At 39.7% G+C, this 25,529-nt stretch overlaps 1 protein-coding gene across 1 annotated transcript; it reads left to right on the forward strand.

Moving 5' to 3' along the window:
• Nucleotides 1–1,911: 1,911 nt before the first annotated feature.
• Nucleotides 1,912–24,820, forward strand: DAPL1 (death associated protein like 1). Its single transcript, XM_040229142.1, has 4 exons — nt 1,912–2,016; nt 12,445–12,532; nt 16,480–16,540; nt 24,537–24,820. The coding sequence occupies exons 1-4, from the start codon at nt 1,959–1,961 to the stop codon at nt 24,651–24,653; spliced, it is 324 nt and encodes a 107-aa protein (XP_040085076.1). The 5' UTR covers nt 1,912–1,958; the 3' UTR covers nt 24,654–24,820.
• The last annotated feature ends 709 nt before the right edge of the window (nt 24,821–25,529 follow it).

A 25,529-nucleotide genomic window follows, 5' to 3' on the forward strand; every position in this document is an offset into this window, starting at 1 on the left:
TAGCAAAATTCACCATTTTCATCTAACTTGTGTATGATGTACGTAATCACCACTATAATCAAGATATAGAACATTTCTATCAGCCTCCAAAAGTCCCATCTCCTGCTTCTTCATGATCAAACTTCTCACCTCCTCCTCTGGCAATCACTGGTCTGATCTCTGTTTGGTAATTTTGACTTTTCAGGAAGGTCATATAACTAGCCTTGTCTAAGTGGCTTTTTCTGTCTCACTTCTTCCACTTGGCACAATGCTTTTTAGACTCACCCATGTTGTTGCAAATATCTTTTCCTTTCTTTTATTGCTGAGTAATATTTTATTCTATGGCTATGCCACTGTTTATCCCTTCTACCTTTGGTGGACTTTGTGGTTGTTTCTGACTTTGGGCAATTATAGAATAGAGCTGTTATAAAAATTTACACGCATGTTTTTATGGGTACATATGTTTTCATTTCTCTTAGGAGAATTTCAAGGAATTAGATTGTTAGTCATGTAATAAGTGTATGTTTAATTTTATAAGAAACACCAGACTTCCAAAGTGGCCTTACCAGTTTGTATTCCCACCAGCCAGGTATGAGATCTTCACTACTATACTATACTTTCCATTTTTCTTAGATGAATCATTCTAATACATTTGTGATGAAGCTCATTGTGGTTTTAATTTGCATTTCCCTAATAATTAATGAAGTGGGGCATCTTTATATGTTGCTAATATCTATCTCTATTTGTGGAGTTTCTGTTTGAATCTTTTAGCCATTTTTAAATGGGGTTTTTTGTACTCCTTTTATTGAGTTGTAAGAGTTCTTTATATAGTCTAGATGCCAGTATTGACAGAAATGTATTCTACCAATATTTTCTCCCAGTTTGGGGCTGGTCTTCACTTCCATAACAATATCTTATAAAGAGGGGACATTTTTAATTGTGTGGAAGAAACAAAGAGACATTTCTAACTATCTGCCATATGCTGAGCTTTGATCGGGACTGGAAATATAATAATGCCTCAGCTTACATTTGTAGTTTTCTTTTTAGCAAAATAGGCATCTGTTGGTTTACAGCCTCCTTTTTCACTGTCATATCATGACTATTTTCCACATCATTAAATATTATTCAAAAACAGGATTTGTAATGTGTACATAGTACTCTCATGGATATTTCTTAATTTATTTAACTATCCCTCTCTATTTTGGGGGTACTTGGGCTTCCCTGGCAGCTCAGTTGGTAAAGAATCCACCTGCAATGCAGGTGACCCCAGTTCTATTCCTGTGTTGGGATGATCCGCTGGAGAAGGGATAGGCTACCCACTCCAGGATTCTGGCCTAGAGAATTCCATGGACAGGAGCCTGGGGGGCTACAGTCCATGAGGTTGCAAAGAGTCGGACATGACTCTGTGACTTTCACTTTCAAAAAATAAGAGAGAGAAATATATGATTACCACCCTTTGCAGAAATCTCTGTGAATATCCTCAATTATTTTCTTAGTATAAATGCTTACAGTTGCAAAGACCGAGACAAAGACGTAACACTTTGTTTCGTAATTGCCTCTGAAGAAAGACAGCTGATGTCTTGAAGATCTCATCTTGCCCTCTTTGTCATGCCAGTACACGACAGAGAGCCTGTCACATTGTAAGTGCATTGCACATACTTGGTGGATAAATAGTATAGTTGGAGAGAAAAAGAATTCCCCTGAGCTTGATCCTTTCCCCTTCCTCCTGTCAAAGAAAGTAAGCGTACCCTTCACCTCTCAGATGAAGGGAATAAGAAGAAAGCATCCTTCTAAGAGAGAACTAGTTAAAAAGATGTAGGTTCCCAGAAAAGCTAGGTGCCAAGCCCTGTTGCTGCTCAGCAAAGCCCTTAAGGGGCCCCGCCCCCAGCCCATATAAAGCCAGGGTGCAGTGGGGCAGCTGCAGCAGCTGGCACTCAGCCTTCAGAGCACCGGCACTGCCACTGGCCTTGGCACACACTATGGCAAATGAAGTGCAAGTCCAGCTCTCCCCACTGAAAGGGGGGCATCCTCCTGCAGGTAGGCTGCCCCCCACCCTCTGCCCTGCAGATAGCAAGGCCCCACTGCGGCTGCCACTGCCCCGCTTCCATCAGTGCCTTCAACAGAGATACCCCAACAGAGCCAAGGCTCTCTGTCTCCCGTGTTAGTTTAACTTCCTGCAAACTGATTTCCTCTTCTGTCTTTGATCCTTTTAGGCTTATGTATAAAAACCGTCTGGGGACTTAACAGGCCCCGGTTTGGTTGAATTAAAGCCTAACGTTCTATGAGAGCACAAAGGATTGGGCACTGGTGGAAAGGAACAGGGGGAGAGCTTGGACCTTCCCTCTCTGGCTGTAGCTTTGTAGTGACCCGTCCACACCCAGGAGGTGATTTCCTGCTCATGGAAACCTTCCTCCCTAGAGGTTCCAGCTTCTAGACTCAGTCTCCCCAGGATGCCTATACATTATCTGACTTGGTGCCCAGGCAAACCAGCTTCTGCACAGAAGACAGCAGTGCAGTTTCTCTCGCCCTCCTCAGGTGTGGGTTTGGGCAGTGTTATCAGTAATGTCTTTTGTCTGTCACAAAGGTGAGGAGCACTTTTAAAAAAGGTGATACGGGCCTGGCAGGGGCTGACTAGAAAAGGTAGCTTTCAAAGTATTTTACAAAGGATCCACAGTTCTTTTTTTTTTTTTTTTTTTTAAGTATGCTATTTATATCAATTCTCTGGATATGGAAATTATTTTTATTGTACTTAACCATATGTTCATATAGATTAGCTGAGGCACTCAGGCCTATTTTTAGCCAGTTTGATGTTCTTTCTACTGCCTTTCTCATTTTTTTTCCTTGAGAATGATCTCACAAGCTCAACTGCTTTGTTCTTGCCTTTCTCCAAATAACAAAATTTATTTGTTGGTATCATTCTTTGGCTCTTCTAAGCCAAGGTTATTTCAGTCATCTTTGCTGCAGAGGACAATGGCAGGTATAACCTTCACAAAGCATCAAAAGCTGACACAAGGCTCAGTGACTTTCTGGTGGGCAGCCCAGCCAAAAAAGAGTCAGAATCTTTACACTAATTCTGAGTTTACACATCTTGACACCCTGTCATGGTCTCTTGTGGCAGACTCCTGGCTTTTTATATTTGTCATTGGATTTAGGAATAATTAACATTATCTACATTTAAAGTTAATGATGCCAACTAATGATCAAGAACTATTGATGTCAATTACTAGAAGTTTTTGAAAGTGAAAGTGAAGTCACTCAGACGTGTGTGACTCTTTGCAACTATAACCTACCAGGCTTCTCCATCCATGGGATTTTCCAGGCAAGAATACTGGAGTGGGTTGCCATTTCCTTCTCCAGGAGATCTTCCTGGCCCAGGGATTGAACCCGGGTCTCCCTCATTGTAGGCAGACGCTTTACCATCTGAGCCACCAGGAAGTCCTACCTGGAAGGACTAACTTAGAGAAGTTTCTACTTAAGGACAAAAGAAGACATCATTCTCTTCCTGTAACTTCCATCCCAATCCTTCATAAAACAGTTCAGCTAATGTCTGATTTGCTAAATGACATTTATACACAAAGAACACAGAGATAAACTCAAGCAAATAAAAATGTGAATGAAGCCACCAGGAACTTTTTGTCCCCACTGCTAATGATTGCTAATTACTCTGTGTACATAGCACACCATGACGCCATCAAGCATGTCACAATGCCTCTGGCATGACAATTAATTATTATGAACTGTGACACTTCAGATAAGAGGTTTGGGATAATTAGAATGGAGATGAAGGCAGACTTTTGCCTCCCCGCTGAGAACAAGGGAACAAGAAAGCCTCATCCTTCAGCTTGTCTATTACATAGTTTAACTCTGAACCAGATTGCTACCACACAAAATTTTATTTATAGAACACAAATAATTCATTGCCAGAATTCCATTAAATTTTACCTGAGTTTTATAAGCAATAGACAGGCCCCAGAAAGTAGGATGCAGACATGATAAGGTGGAAAGGTCTGACATGGCCTTTGAAACCAGTCAGTCCTAGATTTAAACCCTGCTTCCCTTCCACATGGCTAAGCCTCAGTTTTCTTATCTCTAAAACAGGAGGGGGTGTGCATGCATGCTCAGTCATGTCTGACTCTTTGTGACCCCATGGACTGTAGCCCACCAGATTCCTCTGTCCATGGAAGCGGTAATAAATAACATTGATATTGTAAGGTTTTTATGACTGTTTAAAGAGATAACCTGTGTAAGGTACTCAGACATGAATGTTAATCCCTGTAAAGTACAGGCCTGGGAAAACACATAGCTGTCACAAGAAATGATTTTCTTCCATGGCAAGACCTCCTGATGTTTGAGGGAGGCATTAGAAACTACTGCAATCATCAGAACAGAAGGAAATTGCAATGGGAAAGAACCATGTGCCTGCCCCATCATAGTTAAAAATGAAACCACTCAAAAGTCAGCCAGCTGTAACTTTCCCACTGTGGCAAGTGTGTAGTGGTTTTTTTCTTTCATGTATGTTATATAATATATGGCACCTCTGTGAGCCCTGCTTATTAATGTTGTGAAACAAGACTACATTAAACATGAGGTGGCCTAGGCTCTAGGAAGCTTAGCTTTTGGTTTTCTGCTGTTTTGATTTGCCTCACTCTCAGTTTTATAAGAACACCATTACATGAACAGCCGAAACTGTGCAAGTAGGAAGTAATCTAAGGAAGCTAAGGGCATACATATTGAACAAGAAAAAGCAGCAGTTCATGAGTTTTCTGTATCCCTCACACTTTTTTATTTGGCGTAAGGGAAAAGAATTAGAGCCATCAAAGGGGCCACTGCTGAACCACCAGAGAGAATCGTTTACTAACTCATTCAAGAGACAGGGAAGTTTAGGGAATGTATCCCCTGCATGCGTGAGTGTTTACTCACTAAGTCATGTCTGACTCCTATGACTCCATGGACCGTAGCCCACCAGGCTCCTCTACCCACGGGATTCTCCAGGCACGTCTGTACAGGGGATTTCCCAGGCAAAAATATTGGAATAGTTTGCCATTTCCTCCTCCAGGAAATCTTCCCAACCCAGGGATTGAACCCCAGTCTCCTGCATTGCTCACAGATTCTTTACCGTCTGAGCTACCAGGGAAGCCCCGTGTATCCCCTAGGGTTAAACTAATGCAGAGAATGGGGAAGAAATCATAGCTGCAGAAGGGCCAGTATGGTTTTTTTTTTTTAAAAGCAAACACTAGAGGCTTAATTCTATCAATTCCAGTCTGTTCATGTCAGCTTCTGGGAGTTGATCTGTGAGGTTTGACAGAGGTTGAGAGACCACTACCCCACACGTCACAGGGCAGGGGTTTGATGACAAGAACAGCTGCTTTTCACTTAACCCTGTGTGCCTGGCACTACACGGAGCCTTCTAGACACGAAATCAACCCTGCAGACCAATGATCTTCCCACATCCCTGTTTCACAGAGGAGCAAACTGAAAGTTAGCAAAGTCAAGGGATATGCTCAGCACCACACAGCTGGAGAGCAGGGGTGCAGAGATGGACAGTCAAGTGGACCCATGCCAAGCCCTCTCTCCTTGCTTCACAAGCTATTCCTGATGCGACTCTTTTGATGGATAGTTTAGAATTTACCAAAAACTCAACTGTGAAAGCAAAGAAAGTGTTTTGCAAATATCTGACTTTTAAATTAAAATGTTCAAATGAAAGTTCTAAATCACAAGGCAGAGTTTGCCAAAACCTTCATCGTGGTCATCTTTTTCACACACATTCTCCACTGATTATTAAAGGAAAGAAGCTCAATTTTTCCTGGAGGTTTGTCTTTCCTTATCTTAACTACCCTCTACCAAACAAGATGCAAAATGCCTGGAAAATCTTAATTGGAAAATTATTGTATAGCATTCTAAACTCAAAGGTCCACTTTTGAAAACTACAAAATCCATAAGCTACAAAAGTGACCACAAAAGTATAACACTTAGTCACAGATAGGAAATAAAAATTTTGTTTTCTCCACATCAATGTAGGTTTTCTAATGAAACTATTAAAAAAAATCAGCTCTCTCTTACATTCTTTAAAAATCTCTAGTTCATTTTGCTTATTAAAAGTACCTGCAGTCTTGTATTTGAATATACTTGTATTCAAAGTCTTGTTAAAATGTTAAATCAGTTCATTTTGTACTTTGCCCAATTCTAGTTGGTTGTTCTACAACGGTTCAAAGGCAATATAGTCCCAAACATGGAATTAAATAAACAATTACAAATTTAATTGACCTAATTTAGTTACAGTGAGACTTTGAGGTCCCGTGAATTAGACCAACTAGTTTAAACAAAACTGGCAAGAATCTGATTGCAAATGTTGATTGCAAATGTTTTTTTTTTAATGGCTTGTTTAGGGAATTCCCTGGTGGTCCAGTGGTTAGAACTCTGAGCTTTCACTGCTGAGGTTGTGGGTTCAATACCTGGTTGGGGAACTAAGTTCTAGCAAGCCACACTGCTGCTGCTGCTGCTGCTAAGTCACTTCAGTCGTGTCCGACCCTGTGCAACCCCATGGACGGCAGCCCACGAGGCTCCCCCATTCCTGGGATTCTCCAGGCAAGAACACTGGAGTGGGTTGCCATTTCCTTCTCTAATGTATGAGAGTAAAAAGTGAAAGTGAAGTCACTCAGTCGTGTCCAACTCTTAGCTACACCATGGACTGCAGCCTACCAGGCTCCTCCGTCCATGGGATTTTCCAGGCAAGAGTACTTCAGTGGGTTGCTATTGCCTTCTCCAGCAAGCCGCACAGCTCAACCAAAAAGAAAATGAACAAAAATAAAAAGCAATAACAGCTTAAAAAAAAAAAAAGGCTTGTCTAGATCCAGGGAGATCCAGGAGGTGTCAACAGTATTCCCTGCAAAATTTTGAAGATGACCCTCCCACAAGGTTCCATCTGGTTCAATCACCCCAGTGTAGTGAGAGTCTTACTCTATATCTCAGTGTATCCATCTATAGTGTGGAGGAATTCTCCTCTGCTCCTTTCTACTGTACATTGCTGACCAAGTGAGATTACTTATCAGAACAAGTTTGGTACAAGAACTATACTCTGAAAATCCACCGTGTGGTTGACTTATGCTCACTCAGAGCCCCACAGCCCTGGATAGATTCAAAGACTCCTGGATGAAAGTAAGAATCCTGTGAGAAGAATTTTTTCAAAATTGGGGATAGCTGCTTTGCAAATTGTGTTAGTTGCTGCTGTACAACGAAGTGAATCAGCCATGTGTATACATATGTCCCCTCCCTCTTGGATCTCCCTCCCCGCCCCACCCCACCCCAGCCCAGCTCAGCCCACCCCCACCCCTCCAGGTCATCACAGCACCAAGCTGGGCTCCCTGCACTATACAGCAGGCTCCCACTATCTGCTTTACACACAACAGTGTACATATGTCAACATCAGTTTCCCAGTTCATCCTCTTCCCCCCGCCATGTCCAAACATCTGTTCTTTACGTTTGCATCTCTATTCTTGCTCTACAGAGAGGTTCACCTCTACCATTTTTCTAGATTCCTTATATATGCATTAATACCTGATATTTGTTTTTCTCTTTCTGATTTACTTCACTCTGTGTGACAAACTCTAGGGTCTGTCATGAAAGGATTTTTAATTTCCCCTCAAATGTCACTGTTTTATTGTTCTGAAGAATGAAGAACTCCCGTGTTTGCATTCTCCTTACTTTTTTCTTTTTCTTGTTTTGGAATTTGCTTTTCTAAGTGCACTGTATTCTTTTGAAAGGGAGGGAACATGATAGACTTTCTTTTGTAGGTAGATGGGAATAGTTAGAATCACATTAAAGACATTACAATAAAAACCATCTAGTTAACTGCTACTGAATTCCCCCAAATCCTTCTAAAATATTCATGGCAGATACACTTCTTTTTAGCACACTTGGGGCCAGAGAACATACTATTGTACTATGCAGTCTACTTCACTTTGAATAAAACAGTTATATGCAGCCAGGCTCTGCCTTTCAGGAACTTTTGCCCTTTTTGGTTTTCATTGTCTCCTCTAGAAAAACAAATGTAAATAATAATAACTACTAATTATTAAGTGCCTCCCATGTATCTAGGTGCTTCTGTTACCTCTATTTTCTAGGGCAACTCACACAATCAGTATTATTCCTTTTTGAAGGATCCAAAAACTGTGCCATAGAGGAGTTTAAGTATCTTGCCCAAGGTCTCAGAGCTCAGGCAGGGTAGAGCTCTCTGACCCTAATAACATTTCCTCACCAGGAAACCAGGCCTCCTCCATAAGACAGCCTCTAAAATCCTTGAAAATGACACCATAAGTTTCCCTTGTGCCTCGGCTTCCTCAGAAGTGGTCTTTCCCGTGTGGCACGGCTTCTTCTCCTCTCTGGTCACTCTCCTCTGGACGTTGTCTAGACTGTCCACATCCTTTCAAATGAGCAGCACAGACCTCAACATGCCAAAGTTCTTACTTTAAACTGGTGCTCATTTTAGCTATGAGCGTGCTTCTGTAGTTGGCAATAATAATCAGTGGAAGAAAACATGTGAAAACCATAACAGAGAAAACAAAAGGAATACTAATAGGAAAGTAACTACAACACTCCATGTTTAAAAGGCATTTGTCATTAGAAGAATGAAAGATACTACTGAAGGGTACTGAAGACCCAAGCTCTAGGTTTGGGGTTATTGTGATTTGATTCTTCTTGGTAGAAGAGAGAGCGGTGCTGTGAGCAACACCCTTCAAACAGAGGCATACTCTCTTCAAGCAGTCTCCAGAAAAGGGCACCCTTCAGTTTATTTCATCTATTTCCCACGGCTATTCAAAAGATGTTTCCACATCATTTCCATTTCTGTTGCTGATTATTTTGTATGTTGTGTGTGTATGTGTGTGTGAATTTAAAGCAGAGCCAGCCTGGTGGCTCAGATGGTACAGAATCCACCTCAATGCAGGATACTCAGATTCAATCCCTGGTTTGGGAAGATTCCCCTGGAGGAAGGAATGACAACCCACTCCAGTGTTCTTGCCATGGACAGAGGAGCCTGGTGGGCTACACAGTCCATCAGTTTGCAAAGAGTCAGACACAACTGAGTGACTAACACACACACACTTGTGTGTGTAAACACAGGACTTTTTTTCCCCTGGACTATATCTAGTATTATAAAAGTATAGTGATATGCTTTTATTATCAATAAAAAACTTGGTTATTCAAAATGACCAAGAAGAGTTTATCCCATGAACACAAGAAGGGTTTGATAGTAAAATATTCATTAACATGAATGTGAAGTCACTCAGTCGTGTCCGACTCTTTGTGACCCCATGGTTTGTAGCCTACCAGGCTCCTCCGCCCATGGGATTTTCAAGGCAAGAATACTGGAGCGGGTTGCCATTTCCTTCTCCAGGAGATCTTCCCGACCCAGGGATCGAACCCGGGTCTCCTGCATTGTAGGCAGATGCTTCCCAGCTGAGCCACCAGGGAAGTCAGCAAAATATTCATTCATATATACTTATAAAATTTTTATCTATTAACATAATTAACCACATTAAGGAGAAAAACCATATGATCATATACACGAATTATAAAAGGGCATCTAGTCAAATTCAACATGTGTTTGTAATTTTTTAAGCCAATGAAACAGTAATAGAAGGATATTTCCTTAATATGATAAAAGAAATGTATTTGAATAGGTATATATATTACAGATATGTGTTTGTGTGTATATCCAACTAACTGCAAAAATTATACTTAATGGGACAACACTAAAAGCAATCCCTTAAAAAATTAGGATGAGAAAGATGTCCTTCATGAGCACTATTTAATATTATTCTAGAGGAAGTAATATTCTATTGTTTGCAGATTATATAATTTTTAATCTGGAAAATAAAAGGGAATCAACAAAAATACTATAAACAATAAGATTTCAATAAGATATGGATATAAAATCAATGATATTAATATAAGAACAACAGTCCATGAGAGCTATAATGGAAGAATAGACCCTCTTTACAATCGCAACAACAACAAAGAGAAAATGCTTAGGGAATAAACCTAATAATAAATGTGTAAGATTTATGTGAACAAGTTACTGAGGGACCCAAAAGAGGATGTAAAAGATGGAAAAGCATACCATGTTCTTGAAAAGAGAGCAACCAGGATACGAAGATATGAATTTTCCCTTTAAAAATAGTCTAAGGGCTTCCCAATGGTTCAGTGGTAAAGAAGCCGCCTGTCAATGCAGGAGACAAGAGTTTGATCCCTGATCCAGGAAGCTCCCACATACCACGCACCACAACTATTGCGCCTCTGCTCTGGAGCAAGTGCTCCTCAACGAGAGGCCTGCACATACACCCAAAGAGTAGCCCCCTCTTGCCACAGCTAGAGAAAAGCCCACACAGCAAGGAAGCCCCAGCACAGCCAAAAATAAATAAATACGATTTTTTTTAAATCTATAAATCTAAAGCAAGACCATTAAAAGACTACCAGCAGGATATTTTTCGTGGGAATTGACAAACTGATTCAAAAGTTCATATGGAAAAATAAATAAGAATAGCTAATAAAATTCTGCGAAGTAAATATAGCAAAGAAAGACTATCAATTAAAATACAAAGCTACAATCATTAAAATAAATTTGTAACAGCATATAAACAGAGATGAATGGAACAGAAGTCCAACAGGACAAATAGGCCAAAAATTTAAACAGTCTTTAAAAAAAAAAATACAACTGCCTTCTGAAGTAAAATAAGCTCAACTTTTAATAAAATATAAGAAATGCAAATTACCTTTCTTTTTCTTATTGGCTGATGAAACCAAATATTTTCTAGTTCACATTGTTGCTTGAGGTATAGGGAAGCAATCACTGTCATTGTAGCTAGTGAGATTGTAAACTAGTGCAACTTCTGTGAAGGATAATTTGATGAGATTGAACAAAATTACAAGTGCACATACTCTTAAGAATTAACAAGATCACTTCTAGGAATTTATCCCACGGATATACTTGCACTTGTGCAAAATTATGTACACGAAAAGGTTATTCATTACAGCATTGTTTTTGATAGTAACAGATTAGAGACATCTAAAATGTCCAACATCTGAAAACTGGTTAAGTACACATAGAATGTCCATATAATGAAATTTTAAAGCAGATGTTAAAAAAAAAGACATTCTCTTTTTACACATACATTATCTTTTTTACATATGTATGTGATACATATATACATATATATCTCTTTTCACACACAGATAGGGAACTTACTCCAAAGTACAAGACTGAATGAAAAATATAAATAAACAAGGTATAGAACAATGTATGCTGCCATTAAAAAAATACATAGGTATGTGTATAGAATATGGATGAATACATAGGAAACTTGTTAACATTAACAGTATTTAGGGAGGTGAACTGGAGACCTAAAAATAATCGTAGAAGAGACCTTCCCATGTTTTTTGAATTGTGTGCTTCATGAATGTATATTACATAGTCAAAAAATTAATAGTTGTAAAAGAAAAATGAAGTCAATTCACGAGGGCATTGAGAAAGAGAAGTTTTCCTATTTTTCGCTTTATTGAAGCCAGTTTTAGAAAATTGCCAATCTACCATTTCCATAAAAAGAATTAACAGGCTCAAATAAATCAATGTCCATTTAGCTTTTTATCATTTGAGCTTGTCAGATTTCAAATGTGCAAATTTCCTGGGAACAGAAAAAAGTATTTGCTTTGACTTGCAATATGAAATGGGTTGTTCCTTTTCAAGTTGATTTCATCTGACATTGTTAAACACTTGAATTGCTGTTAGGTCATCTGAAGCCTAATTAACACTAATTGATTTCTTGAATGGCAGGATTATTAATGCATTTTAATTACTCATTAGAACATCTGAGCTCCTCCAACATCGGAGGTTTGAGGTCTGGGATGCAAGGTGGATATCTGGTGGGATCAGAAGCATCTCTCTTGAATTAAGTGCCTGTTATCACCACTGCCCTGACTTTTGGCTCATTCTCCAATCTAGCTTTTGAAAGCTTTGGTTGGATTAAAAAATTTGCAAGCCTTGCACTTTAATCTTGTGGGAAAACAGGAGGGTCACACTGTAATTGTCAGTTGCTATCATGAAGAATGTAATTGGTTTGATAATAAGAAAAAATGTTTTTCAGTGAAATGCCTAAGGGGGTGCATTGTTATCTCCTCCCAAATCGAAGGTATAAACACCACTGCTTTTTTTACCCTTAGTTTCCCCTCTCTGAACACAAACAAGCAAAAACCTTAACCCTTCTCTCCTTCCCACTTTGTTTGATTGAATTTTTTTTTTAATCTGTATCATTAGCTCAAGGTACTTTTTTTATTATGTTGTTCTAGATAAAAGTTCAGCTCTTCAAAAAGTTCTGAAATTCTTCAAATGTCAATTCATACCTTGAATAATAAAACTAATTTTCTCTTGCTGCCCTAACCATAACTCCTGTGCTGATGCTTCTTTGTTTATAGTAAAAGCTGGAGGAAAGCGAATTCCCAAAAAACAGGAAATTGGCATCTTGGAGAGACACACCAAGAAAACAGGGTTAGAGAAAACAAGGTAGGAGACTGCTTCATTTCTTTTCCTTCTTCATCTCCAGTTTTAGACAACCCTGCTGCCAGAAGTCAGAGGCGTTGTTGTATCTTAGGGCAAGCCAAGGCTCCCCAGAGTTAGAGGCAGCAGGTGGGGTGGGGTGGGGTGGGGTGGGGTAGGTGATGGGGGTCAAGATGGGAGGGGCAAGGGCTGGGGGGAGGTAACTACCCTCTGGAGACTCTCTCTGCCCAACCTCCTCCTCTCTGCCCAACCTCCTCCTCTCTGCAGACAACCTGCCTGCTATTAAAAAGCACAGTCCTGAATGCATCAAAACTGGACTCAACATCTCTATATTTTCACCTTACCCTTTAAAGTACTACTGTCTCTAAGCTGGCCTTGTTTTTGTTATACGCTTTCTGCTGAAGCAAATCTCCTGAATTAAAAATAAATGCTTTCTTGTTTGTTTGTTTCAAATTCCTCACTCAGTTATTTAGAAAATAATGGCCACTATATTTGGCCCAGCCGAAAGGCATTTGGATACTGAAGTTGTTTTCTCCCTGAATTCCTTCCCGGATAACCTTGACATACTGCACTTTTCTCAGAGCTAAGCAGAGAGCCATGGGCTGGATCTCTTGTACAAATGGCCCAGCCCCTCTATGCCTTGGGTAAGGAAAATAGTGCCTTCAAAAAGAAGCATATGAAATTAGCTCCTCCAAATAGTGGCATTTCAGAGACTACTGATTTCAGGATAATTTCCATAGGTGAGTTCATAAGTAATTCAAAAGGAGTGAATTAGAAGATGCTCAGATATGTCCTTAACAATTAAAATGGTAACAGTTTCAGAAAGAACATGTGGAAGGAAATAGGCTATGGAATTTCTTGGATTTTTTTTTCCATATAAAATTACTTTTTAGATCACTTTAAAAATTTTCTTCTCGATTTCTGGAAAGAATTTTTTTTTAGAGTTTTTCTGCCTTAAAATGAAATACTCTATCTCATATATAAAGACTTCATACAATTCAGTAGCCAAAAAGCAAACACGCCAGTTTTAAAATGGACAGAAGATTTGAGCAGACATTCTCCCAAAGAAGAATCAGAACAGGTACATGAAGAGATGCTCGACATTATTAATTATCAGGGAGAAGATGCAAATCAAAACTACAATGAAATATCACCTTATATCTGTCAGAATGGCTATTACCATAAAGTCAAAAAGTAACAAACTGTGGCGAGGATATGGAGAAAAGGGAACATTTGTGCATTCTTAGTTTCTAATATAACCACTATGGAAAGCAGTATGGAGTTTCCTCCAAAGTTAAAACTAGAACTACCATATGACCCAGCTATTCTGCTTCTGAGTATTTACCTGAGGAAAATGGAAACACTAACTTGAAAAGATATGTACACTCCCACATTTATTGCAGCATTATTATAGTAGCCAAGATATGGAAGAAACTCAAGTGTCCATTAATGGATGAATGGATTTTTTAAAATGTGATACCTACATACATACACATATGTGCACACACACACCCATACACTCACACAGAGGAATATTTTTCAGCCATATAAAAGAAGGAAATCCTACCACTTGTAACAATATGGATGGAGCTGGAAGGCATTATACTTTATGACATAAGTCAAACAGAGAAAGACAATTAACATGTGATCTATCTTGTATGAGAAATCTAAGAAGAAAAAATAACCGGGAAAACAGCAACAAAAATCTCAAGCTCTTAGATATAGAAAGCAGATTAGTAGTTGCAAAAGCTGGGGGAGGGTGGAGGGGGAGGGTTGGTGATGGGTAGAAAATGGGTGAAGGGGATCATCAGGCACAAACTTCCAGTTATAAAACAAATAAGCCATGCGGATGCAATGTACAGCATAGTGACTATGGTTAATGATTTTGCTGTTGTTCAGTCGCTCAGTCGTGTCCGACTCTTCGTGACCCCATGGACTGCAGCACACCAGACTTCCCTGTCCTTCACCATCTCCCACCAGGACCCCTCCATCTTGGGTGGCCCTACGTGGCATGGCTCAATGTTCCATTGAATTAGACAAGGATAGTTAATGATACTGTATTGTATATTTGTTAAGTTGCTAAGAGAATAAACCTTAAAACTTCTCATTATAAGAAAAAATATTTAACTATATATGGTGAGAAATATTAACTAGACTTACTGTGATCATTTTGCAGTATATACAATATCAAATAATTATGTTGTACACCTGAAACTAGTGTAATCTTTATGTCAGTGATAGCTCAATTTTTAAAAATTTTCCCATTTGGCAGTGAGTGTTTGTTTCTTCTGAATCAGAAAATAATCACCACATAGTGAAAGCCAAGCTCTAAGTCCTCAAGAGTGAGAGTCACATATTATTTATCTCCTGACCCAGCATCTAGGACAGTTCCTAGAATAGAGAAAGTACTCTCTAAATGACATCAGACTGTCACTGAATTGTCAGCTAGTTAACTTTGAAAGCCTATCCTGTTAAAATCTGACTCAAGCATAAGCTCTGTTTACTGTGACACTCATTATCATGCCTAGGCCAGGGACTCAGGAACTAAAGAGTCATAACTTGAAAATGGCCTTCTAGTTGGCAGCCGGTAGACAAGTCATTCATTTCTCTGTACCTCAGCAAATGGGACTTACTGTTTGTTAATCCCAACATCAAGTGAACATTATGAGGAGTTGCCTAGAGAGTTATAAAGTGGTGAGTGGAACCCTCTTTAAAACTGCAATTGTTTGCTGCTGCTGCTGGGGCTGTCGATTCAGTCGTGTCCGACTCTGGGCGACCCCATAGACGGCAGCCCACCAGGCTCCCCCGTCCCCAGGATGCTCCAGGCAAGAACACTGGAGTGGACTGCCATTTCCTTCTCCAACGCTTGAAAGTGAAAGTGAAGTCGCTCAGTCGCGTCCGACGCTTAGCGACCCCATGGACTGTAGCCCACCTGGCTCCTCTGTCCATGGGATTCTCCAGGCAAGAGTACTGGAGTGGCTTGCCATTTCCTTCTCCAAATTGTTTTCCAATAGTCATTAAAAGATGAGAATTGGACTACTGCAGAACCTAAACAGCTAAAAGCAGCTTTCTTGAGCTATTTACTGGGGATAGATATAGGTATGTGGGACCCAAAGCTTATAGAATTGGGAGGCCATTTTAAGGAAAAACATTATAAAATTATAAATATGAAATGGTTAGGACCCCCTTGGAAGGAGACTGCACAATGAGAGGCCCTGGAGCTTCTCCAGCTTCCCCATGAAGTCACCTCTGTTCTTCATAACCGCTTCATGTTTGCACGGATATGATTGCTTCCCCTTCATGGACAAATATCTCTCCTTACATATTATAGGAAAACAGCTTTTGAAAAATATATCATAGAAAATAAATTCCTAAGCATCATCAAATTTGTTTTCCTTTCCTGATAATTTCTACCAACCAACACACACATACACAAAATAGGCCAAGAGCAGAGTTCCTTCAGGAAATTACACTGGAAGCTCCTCCCTCGTTGAAACTCTGCTACAAAATAACTTGGCCTGAGAAAAGAAGTCAGACACAGAAGAGTACCCGCTATGTGGCGCATTTTACGATGTACAAAGTCAAAACTGATATATGGGGTGGTAAGGCAGGGTAGTGATTATCCTTAGGGGCAGCTAGTTTGACTAGTGCTACAAGTCTGTAAATATTCGCCAACCTATATGTTGATATGTGCACTTTTCTCCATGTATACTCTACTTCAAAGAAAAAATTTTAATATTAATAAATATTAAAATTATAATAACTTGGCCTGCAAAGCTTGTAGTTCGTGGTCACACAGAGCAGGGTTTTGTGGGTATTTTTTTTAATCTTCCAGAAGTAGCCAAGCAGCATGAAAGCTTAAAGACCAAGTAGAAAACCGTCTATACAGATCATTTAGCATCTTTAGTGGGAAAGTTGCTGTTTCTATATGAGGTTTCTTTTCATCTTCACAGTGCCATTGCAAACGTTGCCAAAATACAGATGATGGATGCCCTGAATGACACGCTGGAGAAGGTGAGCCATGGGTGAGGCAGATCACGTGATACTCCCAGCCAGTTTTCACCTAGCTGATCATGCTACATGGGTGAATGAGCTGATGGCTGGAATTTTTTTCCAACTCAGAGGTTTGATGTCCCTGTGAAAGAATCTGCTTTCAGTTCAAGAAACACAGAGTCGTTTTGATGGGAAAAGCTGATGCTCCCGAATTCCTAGCATCTATTTAAGAAATCATTTCAAAAATAAGATAGGAAATTAAGCAAGAATCATGATGCCAAATTGGCAGAACTTTACGTTGCCATCCACTTATTTCCTGAAGACCTTGGCATGTTGCTCTAAATAAGGCAAACTGTGTGCTGGGAATTCAGCCTTTTTTGACCTTCCTCCCCACTGCTGCTTTCCCATACGGAAATGTTTGATTTGAGGCCAGGATGGGTGGAGGGTTGCCCAATTTAAGACTGGAGGAAGGCTGGGCACTGGCTGGCTTTATCTAATAAAGTCTATTTATAATGGTGGTCTACCATTGCTATTTTTATTTCTGTATCTTGAATTTTCTCTAAGTAGCTCAGGAAACTCAGAAAGTTATTCCCGAATAGACAGTGGTTTAATTTTGGGTTCAAGAGTTTGCTTTTAAATGTTGTAAGTGATCCGAGTGAGGATCCTTATTCTACTCCTAAGGAGAGGCCAGATGCACTGAATTCAGGCATTGAAGAACCACTATTTCTGTTACTCCAACATATATTGAAGGTACAGGACTGGGTGTCCTTTGTAGAAGGAAGACTTGCTGTTATTGCTAACATCAGGGGTCTGAAATATTAATAGATTAGAATGGAAATTGTGTGGCTAAACTTCTGGGACCTCTCTTTGGTACTGGCTTCTCATCTTACTGTCTTTAAAGCCTTGAGCAAGTTGTTGATCTTGCACCTCTGATTTGTCATTTGTAAGATGAGGATAAGGAAGAGATGGTTGTTGTGTGGAACCAATGAGATTCACACACAGGAATCTCTTAGAATAGTGCCTGACACAGAGAAACCTGTCTGCACTCTCTGCTCTGATGAGTAGCATCCATTTTATGACAGTGAAATGGAAAGTTATATCTGAAGCCCATGAGGCAGGTAGTAGTACCAGATAAGATCTTGACGATAGACCATAGCTACAGAGCCTTCTCACATGGGTGGGGCGTTGGGGGGGTGGTGGTTCTCCCATCAGGTAGATCAGAGGGCAGGTCATAAATGACTCTTTGCCTTCCTGACTTTAGAAGGGCAGGGATGGATGGTGATCTGCCTCTTGCATTCTCTGGCTCCTGCTCTCCAAACACCTCATCCTCAAGGGCAAGAGATGTCCACAGTAAGTGGAACTGAGTGGAATAGATACATTCCTCTAAAATATGTTAACCCAAAATAAAGTGTTTAAAGAGAGTGGTCAGTAAAGGTCAGTTATGCTGTACTTTAGGTATGATGCTGGAATCTTCACTGTTTTTAATAGATACATATGTATATGTCTGTGGCATAAAGGACTCTTTCCCTGCCAGTTAAAAATAGCACCTCTGTACTTCAAAGATAAAATAATCAAATAACAACAGCAATAAGTTATATTTTGAAATCATAAGAAAACACAGATGGTGTGCTGTTACAAATATTTTCAACGGTAACTATATCTATGTTTTAAAAACCCTTTAACACTTAGCTCAATGTGTACTGTGTGGGACTGTGTATGTTACTGATTACAACAGTTTCTGGCATCAGATATCAGGTACCTGGGTCCTATGCTGGCTCTGTCACTTGGTAGCTGTGTGTCTTTAGGCTTCTATTTCCTTATCTGTAAATAAGAATGTGATTCACAGTATCCAATTCACAGAAATGTGAAAATAAAATGAGGTTATATAACGTGTGCAAAGGACTCAGCACAGTGCCAGACACACTTAGCCCTCGGGACAGGTTAGCTTCTATTCCCCAGGGGAGATGTCCTATAGAGCATCACTTGGAATCCAGGCAAAGGATAAGAGACCAGTAATAGAATCCCAAGATTACCCTAAGTCACTGTATTGAATATGGAGGTTGGTGGGATTCATGTGTTCCCTTACAGCTAAGAAAAATTTTCCATAAAGCCATAATTCAACCTGAAGTGTAATAGGATTTCATAATAAAGGTCAACCTGAGGTGAAAAGAACAATGCCTTTTAAAAACTAGATCTGCTGAGAACAGTGGTTGCCAGAGAGTAGAAGGAGTTGACCACAAAGTGACAGGAGGGAATTTTGAAGAGTGATAGAAGGGTTCTATATCTTGATTGTGGTGGTCACAGCCTGTATGCACTTGAGAAAATCCATAGAACTAAACACTGAAGAGGGCATATATTTTACTGTAGATAAATTATTCTGTAATTTTTTAATGTAAAAATTGTATGATTATTAATAAACAGTCTAAACCAAAAAAGACATAAAATACAGAGATGTAGATTTTTTCTAACAAACTTTCATCTGCATTATGATGACTCCCCCAACAATACATATTGTCATGAAGATCTAGCCATATATAATTGGCCGGAAGAAATAGTGTAGCAGTAATGAGGGTCATAGACTCTGCATTTATTAGCATTCATTCATGCCCTCGGCTAGAATTATATCTAGTTACTAGAACGCATGTTAATTCTCATGCCAGTTTAAGAATTTGAGAGTCCAAAACAGTGAGAGTTACAGCCCTACTCATAGGATCTCACCAACAATTCAACCATGGCAGGAAATTTCTGCCCATACACTATTCATGTCTGTATACTCTTTTAAAACCAACCTAGATTTAAGATGTGGGAGAATGGAAACAATTCCCCAAAGGTTGGAACTGTACAAATCTAACTGGAAACTAGGGCCTCCCTGGTGGCTCAGTGGTAAAGAACCCATCTGCCAATGCAGGAGACGTGGGTTCAATCCCCGAATCAGGAAGATCCCCTGGAGAAGGAAGTGGCAATCCACTCCAGTATTCTTGCCTGGAAAATCCAATGGTCAGAGGACCCTGGAAGGCAACAGTCCATGGGGTCTCAAGAATCAGATATGCCTTAGTGACTAAACAATAACAAAGTGGAAAGCAACCTAAAATTTTCTCTCCCACTCTTTCACCCACTCATCCCCATACAGACCTCATGACCAACTACCTTCCTCCTACTCTCCCTTCCTCTCTTGCCAGTCCTTCCTACCTGTTTCAGCCATAAATAATGAAAGAATTCATGTTGCCCAGTGATGGGCCATGCAACATGTTTATTCTTGCAGAAGACGGGTTATATAAGCTCTCCAAGCTAAAAATTTGGGAGATCTGGTCTTAGACCAAGTTCCACCTACTCCCTAGAGGTTTTTGACCTTTTAGAAGCCACATAGCTCCTCTGAGATTTATGATTGCTCATTTACTTGATTATTTTAAGGCAAAGAATAAGAAATAAAAGTACTGCCAAATATGTTAATTCTCTGGATAGTCACAGAAGTAAGTTTGGCAATAGTTGTGAAGCTTCTCCCAACAGAAAAGTATCCAGTTAAGCCATTAGTAATCGGGTTGGGTTATAGTGTGGATGTGAGTGGAATGTTGAAGCCTGGTTAAATTGGGGCCACTTTTCAAGCTGTCAGCTGCGTCACCAGGCTCACAATGAGACGTATATGAAATGGGATCCTGGGGAAGAGGAAGCCATCAAAGGCATCTGCAAATCTAAAAAGGTTTCTCTTGTTCTGTGGATTAACATCACTGTAGGAGAATCCTTGAATTTCATCGACTGAATGTTTTGTTTTAAGCACTTTGCGTAATGGGGTATAGAAAGCTAAGTGCCAACATTCAAGTTGGAAGTTAACACCCTGGAAAGATGAATGGAAGAGCTGCCAGTCTGCTAATACCACCTGACTTCAGGCTCTAAAACAAAACCTGCCACTGAGTTTCTTCCTTCTAGAATTTCTTTCACAGCTCTAATCATAAAGACTTTTTAATACACTTCTTTGACTTTTTCTCTGAAGTGAAAAATACAGGTTCTGAGGTCACAACTACCCAAGAGGAAGGTACATTCTCAATGTGGAAGTTTCTATTGATCTACTTTTCAAGTCCAATGTTTTGCCCCTTATGGGATGAGTTGCAGCCAGGCAGAATCCTTACATACATACTGGCCTTGAATTCTTTCTCTTATGGAGTTACCCTAGTTTCTTTTATCTTAATGAGTCAGACAAATACCTTTCATTCTACAAATCCTATCATTTTACAAAGACTAATGATGAAAAATCCAAAACAACCCCAAAGTTAAGATGCCAGACTAAAGCTCAGCTGTTTGTAGGTTGGAAAGTTATTCCTACTTATTATTGGTTAAGACTTGAATACAAAAATGTTTCTATCTCCATTGATATAAAATCTACAACAAAGAATTAGTGCATTTAAGGGTTGATTACTTACCATTTCATCAGTTCTGAAGGTAGACCCTTTATAGGCTCTCTACCTACAACCCGCAAGTCTTTCTACTTTAGAGTGCCCCTGATGGAGGGGGTGAAGTGTTTGAGAAAAAGAACTCAGTTCTCTTGTATTTTCATGCATTATTATAAAGCCCTGACCCTCCCAAACTTGTACATTTGTAATTTAATAATCATGAGTGGTTCCTCTAAGGTTATTATCCCTGGCAGAATTATTTCCACTATATTCTCAGTCCTGTTGATTTTTTTCCCCTCTAAAATTTACCAGGCCAGTTCACAGATGGCTAACAGCCCCCAGGGGAAGTCTCCCATTCATTCTGACCCATGTCACTCCTCTTTGGAGAAGCCATTGAGCAGAGTTCTTAGAACCTCAGTTAAATGCCTTAGTTAAAAGATAACCCCTAACCAGTGGGAATATAAAATTGTAGAGGCTATGGAAAACAATATGATAGAATCTCAAAAAATTAAATATAGAATTACCATGTGATCTAATAATTTCACTTCTCAGTATATACCCAAAAGAACTGGAAGTAGAGATTTGAAGAGAAATTTGTGCAACAGTGTTCATAGCAACATTATTCACAATAGCCAAAAGGTGGAAGCCACCCAAGTGTCCATCAACCTATAAATGTATAAACAAAATGTGGTCTATAGACATACATTGGAATATTATTCAGCCTTTAAAAGGAAAGGAATTCTGACACAAACTGCAACATGGATAAACTTTGAAGACATTACGCTAAATGAAATAAACCAAGCACAAAAGATCAAGTATTGCATGCTAAGTCACTTTAGTCGTATACGGCTCTTTGAGACCCCGTGGACTGTGGGATTCTCCAGGCAAGAGTACTAGAGTGAGTTGCCATGCCTTCTTCCAGGGGATCTTCCCACCCCAGGGATATTGCATGATTCCCCGTACATGAGATACTTGGGGTAGTCAAATTCACAGAGATAGAAAGTAGAATGGTGGTGGCCAGAGGCTGGAGGAGGAGATAATGAGGAATTATTCTTTAATGGGTACAAAATTTCAGCTTGGTATGATGGATAAGTTCTGGAAATGGATGGTAGTGGTGTCCATGTTAACACAAGTTCGTGTACGTGACGCACAGTGAGGCCAAACACTCTGAAACATGAGAGTTTAGAGCAGAGAAAGGTTTATTGCAGGGCCATGCAAGGAGACAAGTGACTCATGCCCTGAAAAGCCCCGAGCTCCTCAAAGGTTTTGGCAAAGCATTTTTAAAACCCAGGTTTGGGGGTGGAGTCTCCAGGTATTGATCAGCTCTGCACAGTTCTCTGGCCAGCTGATGGTGAGGTAGCAAGGTGATGTCACAGGGCTAACATTATCAGTCCTTAAACTCCAGGAGGCCTGGGGCTATGTACTCATGGTCATCAAGTAGTTAACACCAAGTCTTCCATTTGGTGGAGGGGTTTTCACATATGTAAAATACCTCAGGAAATGTGTATCAAATACTATTATCTAGGCATTTCAGAGAGGAGCTAAAGCAGAGGATATGGGGGAAGACCTATCATGGGAAGGCCCCATAGGGTCATGCTCAGTTACAGTTATGCAACAGTGTAAGTGTACCTAAGGCTATACTTAAAATGGATGAAATGGTAACTTTTATATGTATTTTATCACAATTTTTTAAATTACAAAAGAAATGTAGCCCCTGAACTATGGAGATAACCCTGGAAATGATCAAATAATGAGTTAGTGCCAAATTAAGCAATAGGTGTGTCATTACACACTGTTCTCCTCTCCCCTTTCCTTTTACACCTCCACCAATTATCCATCTTGACACCTTAAGAACCATAATCCACACTATGGCTTTCTCTCTTTTGTCTCAACTTGTCATCTTGCTCCATCTCACCTTGGCTAATTGCCCAGACTTCTGTTATATCAGAACTACTTGTTCACTTCCTTTCTCACCCTCCTTTACCTTATATTTGACTTTAAGTCCTACATCTTCCTACCTATAATCTCTTGAACGTGATTTAGAGCTAACCTGAAATAATCCATCTGTTTTAGTTGACACTAAAGACACCTAATCTGAAAGAAAACTACTGAAGTCAGTGACTTCTTAAATTTCCTTTTGGTTCTAACCTTAAAAACAAAACAAGACATTCTGCTGTTACCACACGATAAAATATATGTCATGGGGCCCAATGTTAATTAATCTGACCCTTCAAAGTTACCAGCTCTTTTTTAAATTCTAAAGCAATATTTATAACCAATATCTCAGTTATGTTACTAGAATATCAGCATAGACCATCCTTGGGTTTAATTATTATATAACTTGTAGCTTCTCATTGTAAAAAACACTTTGAGCAAAACAAAGGCAAAGTAAATAAAAAGACTAGGAATTGCCCATAATTCTACCCCTCAGAGATAAACAGTGTTAATACTTCAGTGTATATTCTTCCAGTGTGTTTAATTTTTTAAGACCAAGAAGAAAGAGCTTTCTGGAGTCAAATTTCACATGAAAGGGAATGCTGTGTGCCCAGGGACATTTAAGAAGACATGTAAGGCACTTATGTTTCCCTGGTTTAGAAGAGCCCAAACAAGCCATAAACAGTGTGATGTTTGGGGTCATGAACAGTTTATCTCCCCTTTTATTTGACTTGCGTGTCAAGGCAAGGGCATCTAAGTTCAATAGAAATAAATTAAACTCCTAGTCAGCTGAGATATCCCTTCCTTGCTGGCTGAGGAAGGTGTCCTTAGTGGGCTGGAAAACCAACAAGTGGAATGGGCCCAACAGGCCACTGAGTCTAAATTCTCCTCTTAGGAAAACTGTGTTTGAGATTGTCCCAGCATTGGGCATCCTTTATGATCTCATGCTGCCCTTGATGTAAATTCCATAAGGTCTCTTTGTCCCATATGAACTTCCTCTTTTTGTCGAAGTCTCAGTCTTGTCTTAGTTTAGGCTCATTTCCTCACAAATGTCTTCTGGAGGGATGACTACTGAGCTAATAAGTCACTCCTCAGCTTTCTCTTTACAATGATGGTTAGGTTGAACCATAGAAAACAGCCAGTATTTGGCCATTTTTTACCTACAAAAATAGAAATTTCACATGCTTCAATCTAAAAAATAATAACCCTGTTTTCCTAACTTCCTTCAGAGGCTCTTTATTTCTGATCTTTTGACATCTGAGGGGTTCCTTCTCCCCACCCCAGGCCCTCTCCAATGTGCACATAGCCTTCTTAGCATATTGTGTTTCGTATATGCATAGTGGCACCAGGATAATTGTTAATATTGGAGAGCTGATGAAGATACAGTTAGCCATTTCTATCTTTAAGAATATCACTTCAAAACATATATATAGATGCACATGTATATTATGTATATATTACATATAAAATATTTTATAGTTAAAAAAATTAAAAACATACTAGTGAGGGAAAACCCAGGTTAACACATATACTCATGGGTACAGAGCTAGAGGTGGTATGGAAAAGAGGTTATATCAAAGAAGGAAACAAAACTGTGAAATTCCTCTGACCAGCTGTTTTGCTTTCTCCTACTTTAATACTTTATGACCCCAAAGATCCATTATGCTTATTTTTTTTTCTCTCCTTCTCACCTCTAGCTCAGCCATAAATTTCCAGCAGTAGCCCACACGGCACATCAAAAACCCAGACCTGCTCTGGAGAAGGTCACTCCACTGAAAAGGATCTGCATTATTCAGCAGCCTCGAAAATGTTAAGCTGGGACGTAAAACACAGCCGTCTCGCCAACTGCCTCGAATGTCTGAGAGCTTAGCAAAAAGGACCACACTTTTCATAGGCCTAGTGTACTTGCTTGGTAAATAAAACAGCTTTTATATCTTCTTTTTTGACTTCAGATAATAAAACATTCAAATTTGCAAATCCAGTGCGTCCTTGGACCTAGTTAGCCTCCTATTGATGTTTACTACGTGCGTAATTTTGTTGAATAAGTGAAGATAGAATGCTGGACTATTCCACTCTACCTCTGTGGATAAGCTCTTTTCTTCTTGATGCTGACCCTGAGTGGTTCCACCCACAGCAAGTTCTCCTTGAGGGCAAAGGTTAGAGACCAGTGCACTGAGCTTTGCAAGGCCAACATTCTGTGCAAAACTGAGCAGTGATTCTTTTTGATACGTTTGTCTTAAGTTGCTCAAGTTTTCACTTGAGGTGAAATGTCTTTTCTAATTTCCCACATAAATGTATAGTTTGTCTTGACGTTTTGTTGAGAGAAAATGAAAATATTAGATTTATTTCAGACATGTTCTCTTCTACAAAGCAATCAAGTTTAGAAGGTATTCATAGAATTCTACTTTTAGTGGCAGGTTTGCTCAGGGCCTCCACAAAGTTCATGTTCTGGAACTGGGGGCTCCTGATGCTCAGGGCATTGTGGTTGGGATATAGAAGTTGGTTTTCACTGGAGGTGAAGCTGAGAGGGAAAGTGTTGCTGTAGTTAAACCTGCTCTAGCTCTCTTGCCCTCCAACACACACTTCATATACTCACAAATGCATAGCCAAAGACATCCTTAGGTGACAGTAGGGGACAACCACATTTTCCCCCCACAGAGGTTAGCTGCCACTCATAGTTCACCATTCTG

Source organism: Oryx dammah, unplaced genomic scaffold (genome assembly GCF_014754425.2).
Source record: "Oryx dammah isolate SB20612 unplaced genomic scaffold, SCBI_Odam_1.1 HiC_scaffold_27, whole genome shotgun sequence".
Taxonomy (NCBI): domain Eukaryota; kingdom Metazoa; phylum Chordata; class Mammalia; order Artiodactyla; family Bovidae; genus Oryx; species Oryx dammah.

Bases quoted from the DNA above. Each gene is read 5' to 3' on its own strand.
- DAPL1 (XM_040229142.1), top strand. From the start codon at position 1,959: ATGGCAAATGAAGTGCAAGTCCAGCTCTCCCCACTGAAAGGGGGGCAT. The intron at 2,017-12,444 runs GTAGGCTGCCCC...CTTTGTTTATAG, and splicing joins AGGGGGGCATCCTCCTGCAG to TAAAAGCTGGAGGAAAGCGA. The intron at 16,541-24,536 runs GTGAGCCATGGG...TCTCACCTCTAG, and splicing joins TGAATGACACGCTGGAGAAG to CTCAGCCATAAATTTCCAGC.